Source organism: Lactuca virosa, chromosome 8, assembly GCF_052849685.1.
Source record: "Lactuca virosa cultivar CGN04683 chromosome 8, Lactuca_virosa_CGN04683_v6, whole genome shotgun sequence".
NCBI lineage: Eukaryota > Viridiplantae > Streptophyta > Magnoliopsida > Asterales > Asteraceae > Lactuca > Lactuca virosa.
Window position 1 is genome coordinate 32,130,313 of NC_136433.1, and position 11,588 is coordinate 32,141,900.

An 11,588-nucleotide genomic window follows, 5' to 3' on the forward strand; every position below is an offset into this window, starting at 1 on the left:
AAGATATCTATATTTTGATATGTTCTCGGGAAACAAAGAAATGAAGATGTGTTTCCTTTCAAAGACTCGATCTATTTTGAAATGGTTATGGGATAAGCATCTGTCTCATCTAAACTTTACGACAATCTCAAAGTTGTCAAATGATGAGCTTGTTAGAGGAATTCCCAAAAATGAAGTTTGTTAAAAGCAAACTTTGTTAATCTTGTGAAAAAGGGAAAGCAACATAAAACCTCTTTTAGATCAAAGCAATGTTCTTCCATCAACTCTCATCCCCCTCAACTTCACATGGATTTGTTTGGACCAATTCATGTCCAAAGCCCAAAGCCTTGCAGGAAAAAGATACTCATTGGTTATAGCTGATGAATTCTCATGTTTTACATGGGTTATGTTTCTAAGAAACAAAGAGGACACATATGATGAAATTATCTCATTCACAAAACATATTGAGTTGTCTCTAGACAACAAGTGAAGCATCTTAGGAGTGATCATGACACCGAATTCAAGAATTTCACTTTGGAATCTTTTTGTGATGATAAAGGTATCATACAAAATTTATCAGCTATGAGAACCCCAAAACAGGAACTAATAATAAAGCAACAAAATCGTGTTCAGCATATATCTAACAAAAACCAAATATCATAAACTGATCCTTTCTCCATGAATTCAAATACAATCGGTCAACATTATTACCAACATTACATTTCGTTTAACAAGGAAACATTATTTATGCTAAAACAGCATTGCAGATACTATGGTTTTGTAAGGGCTACTTTCTACAGAATTTGCATAAGTTTTGGTCTAGAGCTTAGAAGCTATGCTTTTGGGGTCATCAAAAGTAATCATCACCTTTCCAATTACTTTTCTGTCCTTAATATCCGAAAAAGCAAGGCTGGCCTGCAACAAATTCTTCATGTTAGTTGCAATGTTTCTCTATGGAAAACTAAAGGATATTATAGACATTTGAGCAATAATCTTGTTACCTCTTGGAGTTTGTATGAATGAGAAATGTAGATGGTAATTAAGCCTCTTGCCAACCAAGATAGCAGCTCCTTTAAAGAGTCTTCAAGTACACTTGGATGATGCATCTTATAGCTCCCCCAATAGAGTCCATGAATTGTCCAATTCTGAAAGAAAAAATAATACAAAAGTTCATTTTGTATGTCTTTCATTTATTACCAAAAAAGTTAATAAAGTTGTTTACCTTAACAAGAGCAATATTAGCAGGAATAACAGGGACCTCGCCACTTGCAAACCCTATAACCAAAATCTGTGCTCCCCAATTCAACAACTTCATGCTTTCTTTCATAAGCTTGCCTCCAACAGGATCATACACAACATCAACCCCTTTAAGCTTTTTTGTTTTCAAGAATGACTTTACACTTTCAATAACACCTCCTTTGCTCAAATCAACAACATGATCCACACCCATTGACTTCAAGAACTCTACTTTCTCATTTCCTCTGAGATTTCAAACAAAAGCATTTTCACAATTGATGTAAAACTAAAAGCAGTATAGCGAATTACACACCTAGCAACAGCAATGACAATGGCACCACAGACTTTTCCTATTTGAACAGCTGCAAGACCAACACCTCCAGCTGCACCAAGAACTAGCAACACCTGCAAATCATTGAATAATTTTCGAGTTTTCACACGATTATTTGTAAATCAGATGCTTAGTATGATCAATGGTAACATAAATCAAAAAAGAAAATGTTTTTTTTAAGAAATTGACGATATAAGCTGATAGTGAATGAATACCTGACCAGACTTGAGATTGGCCCTATGAACCAATGCCACATGAGATGTTCCGTACGCAACTGGAAGTGCGCCGGCAGCCACCAGATCACACCCATCAGGAACTCCAAACCTTCAATTGAGGGAAATGTTTAGTGAAAAAATCAGCGCATGATCAAGCTTCGTATCCAGAAAAATGAAACGATTACTCACAAATCCTTCTCTTCGGCAACGATAAATTGGGCGAAAGAACCGACACCGGCGAAGGAACAAACAGGATCGCCGACTTTGAACTTGGTGACTTTAGGACCGATGGATTCGACAACACCGGAGTAATCCGATCCAGGAACGAAAGGCAAGGCGAATTTTTCTTGATACTTACCGAGGACTTGAAGGTAGTTGGCATAATTCAAGCTGGTGGACTTGATTCGAACTCTGATTGAAGTTGGAGAGGTGAGTTTGGGAATAGGGTGAGATGTTGAGACAGTGAGAGCCGTGTTTTCCGATGAATCCGGTTGGGTTGTTGGGTCACCGAGCTTCCTGCATAACAAAGCTTCCATTTCTTTCGATATAGTCAAAGGGAAACCACAGGGGGTCAGGATGAGGAGATGGAGGGGAAAAATGAAAATGTAAGTTTATCGAGTCGGAATGAAAGAAAAATAAAAATACAAAATTTTGTTTTCCTTTTTGATCAATTTGAAATTGGCGGATGAATTTTTTCTTAAAAAAAATGCAAGAACATGTTTTTCTCTTTTAATCCTTTTTAATCATATCTTTTACTTCTTTAAAACAACTGGATTCTTGTGCTTGCAAAGTTGATTTGAAATATGATTATTGTTATACAATTTACATTGTTAGAGTCAATTTCAACCAAGTATGTTAATCATCAATTGTCACAATCCGGAAAATATTAGATCCAGCAAGTCTAAACCCTAATCATGTATAAGTGAAATCACATTGCAAACCTTATTACATTGTATCATCTATAGCCTTAGGGGCATGTCTATAAGCTAGTAATTAAGTTTGGATTTAAACCTAAGTTAATTTAAGTTATAATAAACTAATGCAAGTTAAAAAGACATTAACGACTAAAAAGGGGTCAACAAAAGTCAAAGGAATTACATTGTTTTAGTGAATTTGACTTTAGACCATATACCCTTGTAGGGATGGCAAAAAAACCCGAACCCGACGGGGAAACCCGATTCCCGAAGATTTCGGGTCGGGTCGGGTAACGGGTCTTTATTGGGTATTTTATCCGGGTTCGGGGCAGGGAGTGGGATATGCGCGCCCCGACCCGCCCCGCCCCGAATATATATATATATATATATATATATATATATATATATATATATATATAATGTGTGAAATTACATTGCTGCCCCTTGAAGACTTAACCCTAAAATCACGTTTCCACTCCAGCATCCTCCTTACACTTCTCTTTGTTCTTCTACTCCGGCCGACACACCTAAAAATCGAAATTACTCTTATTTCGTAGAAGTAGCAAGTAGCAAGCAGTGGTAGCAAAGCAGCGATACACCACAAGACATCCATCCTCTATTCCGACGCAACAAGGAAGTGACGAGTCAACGACGGACTCCGAAAGCAGGTTGACGAGTCGACGACGAACTCCGATATCAGGTAGCATTAACCCTTTTTTCTTGCAAACTTTGTTCGAAATCCACCTATTTTAGCTTCTGATTTGAGCTACAAGGACTCCAATTTCACCCTTGTCAGCGATCTCATCGACGATAGACCCGATTTCTCCACACCGACATAGCAAGGCAGTGACGACTCACTCCGGATTTAGGTAAGATTAAGTTTTTTTTTTCGCAAATTATGTTCGAATCACACATGTTCGCAATCTCGTTGATTTGAGCCTCAACTTTGATTAGCTTGTTGATTTGAGCCTAAAATTTTGTTTGCATCTACCCTTGCTGTTGAGAATCCTGATTTGAACCTCTTCTGCTGATTAGTTTGTTGTATCTGATATTCTTGTTCAAATACACATATGTTTACTGATTCTTGATTCAGATGGACATATAATTACTGATTCTAAGTCAAGCCTGTATCTGATATTCTGTTGGTTAGTTTATTGCATCTATGTATCTATTTATCTGATGGTTCAAACTTGTTTGTTGATTCAAACTTGTTACTGATCCACACCTGTTGCATTCCACCTCTCCCTTTGATTTGAACCTCAAATCTAATTAGTTTGTTATATGTTTCTGATTTAAGACTATGTATATGATATTCTAATTCAAACTTGTTGCGTTCCATGTATATGCTTTTGATTTAAAATCTAAAACCATTTATATGTGTTATTGACTTACTGTGTATCTGATTGCATAAATATGGTTTTTTTATATTCAGGGTATAAGATTGAAAACAATCCTCATAGTAGTCGACTTCATGCAAAGACATTGGAGGCTTTAATGTGTGCTCATAGTTTGTTGCTGAATGAAATTCCAGGGATGATATTTGGATGATTCTGAGAGTCTTAATGTTTATATGTTGTATACTATCTTGATGAATTTAGTTTTTCATATTTTATACCTTTGTTGCCATGGTTGGTTGTTTTTGTTATGATATTAGATTATTATTAATTTCTATTTGGTTCAATGATGTTAAGAACTTATTTGATATTGTAAGTTTTTGTAATGTTTTAATTTCTCATTGTTCAGTTGTAGTTTTTTGCAAAAAAAAAAAAGCATAGATTTCGGGTTTTGGGTCGGGTTTTCGGGGCTATATCGGGTTTCGGGTTTAGGGTCGGGTTCGGGGAAAGTTTCAGACCCGACGGGGCGCCCCGATAAGAAACCCGTCGGGTATCGGGTCGGGGTCGGGAATAAATTTAGATATCGGGTTCGGGGATGGGATTCTCTGACCCGCCCCGAACCCGCCCCGTTGCCATTCCTATACCCTTGAGTTTGCGATCACATAGGACCGAAAACTACTTATTGAACTCACATAAGACAGCAAACATAAAGTCTAAAGCCCATTAGGACCGAAAACCCAATCTTATGGGACCGAAATCTATTCCTTAAGGTCCATTAGGACCAAAATCACTCTTTTGTGAGTATATATGTGGGATTTCGGTCATAGTTGACAGCAAACACTTTCTTTTGGCCGCAAACACCCTCAATTAGGCACTAAACCCCCTTAAATATCTAGATATTTAGTCATTTAGGTGGTTGATACATCTTTCCAAGATGATAAGTTACATATCCCAACGTAAACATCACATCAATTTCAATCCCATATATATATATATATATATATATATATATATATATATATATATATATATGTCAACCGAAAACACCCTCACCATTTCAAATTCTTCACTCTTAAGTTACGTACAATTTCTCTCAAAACTCATCCAAGAATCTTCAAACCTTCATACCCTTTCCCAGATTATCAGTGAATCTTCATAAAACCACCCAAGAACATCAATAACAACTTCAATTATTCTAAGGATTCTTGTAAGTATTCGTACATAACTAGTGTTAATTAACACTTAAGTTAATCATTTTACTAATTTGAACACAATATTATCTGTTTAAATATTATTAGGATTTCGGAAATTATACGTGTTCTAACCCGGGGATCTTCACAACCACATCGTACCTAACCAAAAACACACATTCGAGGTGAGTTCATACCCCTACGTTTTCACGATTTTTAAATTGTTTTAGGGAGAAATACAAGTAAAACACAAGAAATATTGTGTTTAAAAATATAATTGCTTATTATGTTTTCTTACCGTTAATATGAAATTAAAAGTGAAATTTTATTAAATTTAAAAATTATTACAAAACATGTTAAGATGCAACGGTTTTCACAATACGGAAATAAACATATAAACTATAATAGGTATAGTTTATGGAACATATGTACTATTTTACAAAGTTACATGTTATTTACTAAAAGGTTTTTCACTTTATTACTCGTAAACACGTTGAAGCAACTTGTGAGACGTCTTCGCGTACTTATCTAAGTACTAGTAAAAGTCATGTCTTATAAACAGAGTCTCTTGTAGGGAGAGCGAGATATTTGTGTATAGATCTATTTGGGACTGACAATCACACACCTTAAATGTTAGCTACAGTTAGGCCGGCAGGCCTGGGGTGACAAATGTCGTTAACATTCTGACGCCTGAAGAACGTCGCGATCAGGCCGACTGGGTCAGTATGGTTATAAGAACTCACATGGAGAAAACAACAACACATTTACATAGTAATATACTTTTTAAACCGTCTTAAGGGGTATTAACTCTGTGATTACTTAGCATATAAATCAGGGTTATATAAAATTAATGTCCGGTAGACAGTGGAATATGTGATTTCCGCCTTATTTCCTGTTCCTTGTTTGGTTGTGGGCTTAGGGCAGAATCACCAATTCGACTGTCTGTTCGATCTCGATTATATACAACTCGTATGTACTAAGTGATCATAGGAGGGTATTAACATCACATCTAGTTTACAGGGCAAACGCATCTTCAAGCTAGTTTTACTTTTGAATAAAACTACGTATCATTAAATTAAGTATGGAAATTATACTTGTACTTTTCGGTATTGGAAGTTTAAGACTACAATTCGGTTCTATGGAAAATATCCTTGATTTTCCAGGATAAACATCATTATTTTACAAGCAAACAGTTTACAATTCAACTTTTTGGAAACAAATACGATTACTTACCGAAAACAATACTTTACAGTAGAGCAGCTGAAACTAGGAACATATTTACAAAAGGTTCAACACTTATTTACAAACTAGTATAACATAAAGGACCCTTAATTGTTAATTCTATGGTTCCTTAGCTTATACATCAGAGTTATATATAAATAATATCTGATAGGTAGTGGAATGTGTGATTTCCGTCTTACTTCCCGTTCCTTGTTTGGTTGTGGGCTTAGGGCAGATCCACACATTCAACTGTCCGTTCGTTATTAATTTATATATAGCTAGTATAAACTAAGTGATCATAGAAGGAACTAGTATGGTCACATTTCTTATTAAGAAAATATAGGATTTTCTGGAGGAACACACGAACATTTTCAAAGAACAAAGAATACACTTTCTATAACAAAAATGCTTATGAACTCACAAACTTTAATGTTGACACTTTTTCAAACCACTTGTATTCTCAGGAAAATTAGTAGACAGGTACCCTCTCAGGCGTTACGAAGACGAAGCATAGTAGCATCACGTCTTATCTTTTGCTATAGTTTTAATGTTAAACGGGCAATGTTTTGAACACAATGTAAATTATATATTATCAATACAATGGTTGTTGTTTTGATTACTATTATACAATTGTTGTGATACTGTACATGACGTCATCCACCCCCGAACGTTTCCGCCGTTCCGGTTTGGGGGTGTGACATCAATCGTATGGGACATCTATAACTACATCAAATGTTACATAATTTGTTACTTATGTGTATCTGGCATACGAGCATCCATAGTGACATCGAATATTCTAGAATTTGTCTCTTATGTCTGCATGAATATCACTCGCATCACAATTATTTTGGCATTCAACATAATAAATATTTCATAACTTCATCCAATCATTTTGAATTAGGCAGAACTCGCTACCCACATATCAATCCCTTTGTGATGTACATGATCATAGGTGTACATGTTCATAATAATCTTGTTTTTTTTTTGTGCTTAAAATGGTTTCATCCTAATTGTTGTGGTTTGCACTTACAAGAATTATGATTACTGCATAAGAAGTTAAATTTAATTCTACCATGACTATCTCAATCAACATCAAAGTTATAATAAGTATTACACAAACATGACCTTGCAAGAAAAATTAAAGACTATTTCACTTTAATCAAAATTTCTATTCCGATCTATTAAGTTGTAAAAAAGATCATAGATGAAAGATCTTTATTTTGACAACCTTAATATAAGTGATTACCTTCTAAAATGAACTTTATCAGTTTTAAAGATTAAAAACACCACAAGAATATATTTTAAATATAATAATTTTTTTACAAAACGTCCAACACAATCACTACTCTACTATTAAATCTATGCATTTTTGTTTCCAACGAAACTTGAACTTTTAACCTTTGGTTGAGGGACATATTTCCGTCAACTTCTGATATCACTACGGTGTAAGTTTTTTCGTATATTTAAAAGACTTAGATAACCGTTTCAGTAGTATTATGTGTAAAATCCAAAGATACATTAATACCCTTAAAAAATATAGTTGAAAAGGAGTTATTTTTATAAGACAATGGGTCCATACAAATTACTGGAAAGGATCAAAGGACCACAAAGGCACAAACAACAACATTTAGGCCCAACCAGCAAACTCGGCTGTGAAAATACTGGTATGTCAAGTTGTCAACCTTATGATCTTATATTCCCGATTCGGATAACTTTTACCTTATATAGCCATATGACCCATTCTATATCTTGATGTTTTCATTGAGCATATTGTAAAAAAAATAAAAAAATAGAACAAAAAATATGTACATGCTATCAAGTGATTACCACCTTCGTTTTTAGCGAACTTGCATACGAACCTTTACTCAAAAGTCAAAACCAAAAGCTTGAATCTTTGAAGGCACACCCTCATCCATTTCCCACTGGTCACTTGATTCTATTGTGGTTAAAATGTTATTTTTATAACTTGGTTTCCAAAAGTGAATTAACGAAAATTTGGTCTAGCATGTTAGAGCTGGCAATGGGTCGACCTGGGTTGGGTTCGGTTCAACCAATTTATTAATTGGGTTGAAAATTTCAACACAACCCAACCTTTTTATTTAAATTGGTTTATATTTCCAACCCAACTCAACCTTTTAGATAAATAGGTTGTCACCGGGTTGACCCATTTATGTAGTTATTGATACAACCTATCAAATAAACGAGTTAAATTTGGGTTAACTTATTTAAAATAAAAAAATTATATACATTAACTAATAATTATACTATATAAATCAGTTCTAAACATAAATAAAATTTGAAAGTATGACAAAAGCACAATCACAATTTACAAATTTGAATAAATTGTTCAAATAACATAAAAGGTATATAATTTCAAAGGGATTTTGGAGAGTGACTAGTATTTTCGGCTATAAGAAAATGGATGGGAATTAAGATTGCATTTTTTTAAAACACAAATAATAATACAACATTTTAATTTATAAATTAATACTTCGATTAGTACATCGTTCAAATAAATATTAAATTAAACAAATATTAAAGTTAAACGAGTTGGTGGGTTGAAAACGGGTTAATAATTTTTACCCAACCCAACCTATTTATTTAAATGGGTTAGCCGGATTGACCCATTTAATTTAAATGGGTTGAAAATCTCAACCCAACCAGCTAATTTTGGGTTGGGTTCAGGTTGGGTTGGCGGGTTGGATCGATTTTTGCAGGCTGTAAGCCTGTTCCTTCAAACCCGGATTTCAACCGAATTGCACAATTTCCCCAATCGAGTTCTTTAAGAACTCATCAAATTACTCTATTAGGACAAGCAATATGATGTTAACCGCATTCATGTATATATAAACACGAATCTGAGATTTTTTTTAGTAAATACGTCCGATTGATTACATGAAGAGGATAACATGATGGAAATACTGTTCGTTAGAAAGGAGGATCAGTTGATATTGTGAAACCGGTAGGAAGATCAAACCCTGAAACGAAATCGTCCCCAAAAATTACTGCACCAGCTGCCAACGCTCCTGCACCCAACCCCATCCCAAAACCAGGTCCAACCCTTGGTCCAGGTCTTGCTCCCGAAGACGATGGCATATTAATGTAACTTGCTGGTAAGTTATCTATAGACGATTGCGGCATATAGCCAGCATTATAAGGCTGCGACGGCGGCAGTGGCGGTTGTTGTTGGTGGTGGTGGTAGCTTGGTCCTAGCGAGGGCATACGCGGTGGTTGAAGGTTGAATCCTCCCGCTGAAGGATAATTCGGCGGTGGTGGTTGGTGGTAGCTTGGTCCTGGCGGCAACTGGGTCTGCAGATGGTTTTCCCCGATTCGAGATGGCAAGTTCACGCCATCGTCACGAACCCTAAGCTTGATCCCCACCTCATCGCCTGCGCAAATCGATGATCATAATTAAATTCCCCAAATACCCTCAACATATTGATGTAATTTACAAACTTACCTTCATAGTTACTACCCCCATCAGTCTCTTGTGAAATTCGAATTGAAACATCAACAAATCCTTGCGGTTTATTCGAATTCCTCTTCCTCAATTGAAAACTTCCGACTTCTTCAACACGCCTCAATTCCTCAGAATTGTTCTTATGCTTATCGAGAAACTCTTTCAACCCAACACTTGCAGTCCCTTGAAGTCTTTCTTTCAGAAACACAGGATCTCTGCTGTAAACTTCGACATTGAGGGCCAAATCTTCGAATCTTGAATCCGAGTTATCAATCAAAGCAGAAAACTTGGTTTTCCATGTGGGATTTGCATTCCCGGAAGCATCTACTTTGGTGCAGTACTTGTTGTCGGGATCAATCCACCCAACTGCAAACCATTGGAGCTTCCATAGTGATGAAGTTCTTGTGAGTCCCCTAGCAGAAATCAAGCATATTTCTACCCAAATTTTTCCCATGTTCAGAGTCTTTGAGATGAGGAGGCAAGTGAAATCTGATTGTTTCTGTCTAAAAGATGGATTAAAGTAAAGCTACTTTGCCCCATTTTAGACGGCTACTTTACTTTAATGTCAAGAAAGTCTTGGGATTGGTCTTTTTGTGTTGGAAGAATCAGAAAAAGCATCGCCAATGCATTTACAGAAGAAGACAGGAATATGTTCAAGAGTCAAAAAGGTTTACAGAGAGGGACCTATTTTTCAACATTTACATTTAGTAATTTGTATGGCAACCAATGGTGTTCTTTTCACATTTGACAATAACAATTACTTGTCGGCCTTGTTTCTTTTGTTGAAGAGTTCATACCAATATACCCTTTACACAAAAGTTCTAACTAGAACACACAATTGGAAGTTTATCCCCTTAGCACCACGACATGGGGAGAACATACCCTTGGCATCATTCATGGGGAGTTTATACCCCTAGCACCACCATACGGCGAGCTCATATCTCTCGGATCCGTTTAAATCTTATTTATAATTTGGGATTCCCACATATATGTTGGGCATCCATTCCAGTAGTGCCTCATAATGTATAGACAATTCCAATAAATGAATATGCACTGTTAGGGATTTCATACCCCACTACATCATTGAGGATTTCATACATCGCTGCATCCATTCAAGCAATCAACTAAGTATATAGTAACTCAAGCATTCATGTAAAACAACAATCAAGACATGTGTTCCAATGTTTGGGAAAATGTCACCATGTACTCACCATAGTACCTAAGTAAGGTCAGCTACAACAATCCACAATCTTCTTGTCTTGGACACTTGAATTCCTTTGTACTTGAATTCTTTTAGAATTCATCCATAATCATAAACAACAAATTCATATCATACAATAGATATATGAAACATGCTTTTACTTGTATATTCTTATCCAAATTTGAATGTTTTAACAAATTCATATTATATGTATGGCTAATAGTAATTAGCTTTCATGAATCATGAGGTCTATGATTCCATAGCATGTCTCGTGTAATACCCAATCTTTTACATATTAAAATAATATGGTTTATAAAACATTTTCTGTAAATGAGTCTCATTTATAAAATATGGTCCTAAATTTTTCTCATTTCATTTACAAATAAATGTGTAAAAATATTCCTTCGGGTACTACAATCGATACAATAAACCATAGTAAAACAGCAAGGTTGCTTACGACAGGGAAGCTACGCCCAACATCTATCCATTAGCTCTCCGCTATTACTC

The 11,588-nt window shown here is 35.5% G+C and overlaps 2 protein-coding genes across 2 annotated transcripts; both read right to left on the minus strand.

Annotated features, from left to right (window-relative positions):
- Nucleotides 1-616: 616 nt before the first annotated feature.
- Nucleotides 617-2,393, minus strand: LOC145134283 (GroES-like zinc-binding alcohol dehydrogenase family protein). The gene is made up of 6 exons (XM_079069155.1): nt 1,951-2,393; nt 1,762-1,870; nt 1,529-1,620; nt 1,202-1,460; nt 981-1,124; nt 617-894 (listed from the first exon to the last, which is right to left on the minus strand). The coding sequence occupies exons 1-6, from the start codon at nt 2,295-2,297 to the stop codon at nt 799-801; spliced, it is 1,047 nt and encodes a 348-aa protein (XP_078925281.1). The 5' UTR covers nt 2,298-2,393; the 3' UTR covers nt 617-798.
- Nucleotides 2,394-9,263: 6,870 nt separating this feature from the next.
- Nucleotides 9,264-10,475, minus strand: LOC145133399 (Calcium-dependent lipid-binding (CaLB domain) family protein). Its single transcript, XM_079068344.1, has 2 exons — nt 9,881-10,475; nt 9,264-9,809 (listed from the first exon to the last, which is right to left on the minus strand). The coding sequence occupies exons 1-2, from the start codon at nt 10,332-10,334 to the stop codon at nt 9,349-9,351; spliced, it is 915 nt and encodes a 304-aa protein (XP_078924470.1). The 5' UTR covers nt 10,335-10,475; the 3' UTR covers nt 9,264-9,348.
- Between the last annotated feature and the right edge of the window lie 1,113 nt (nt 10,476-11,588).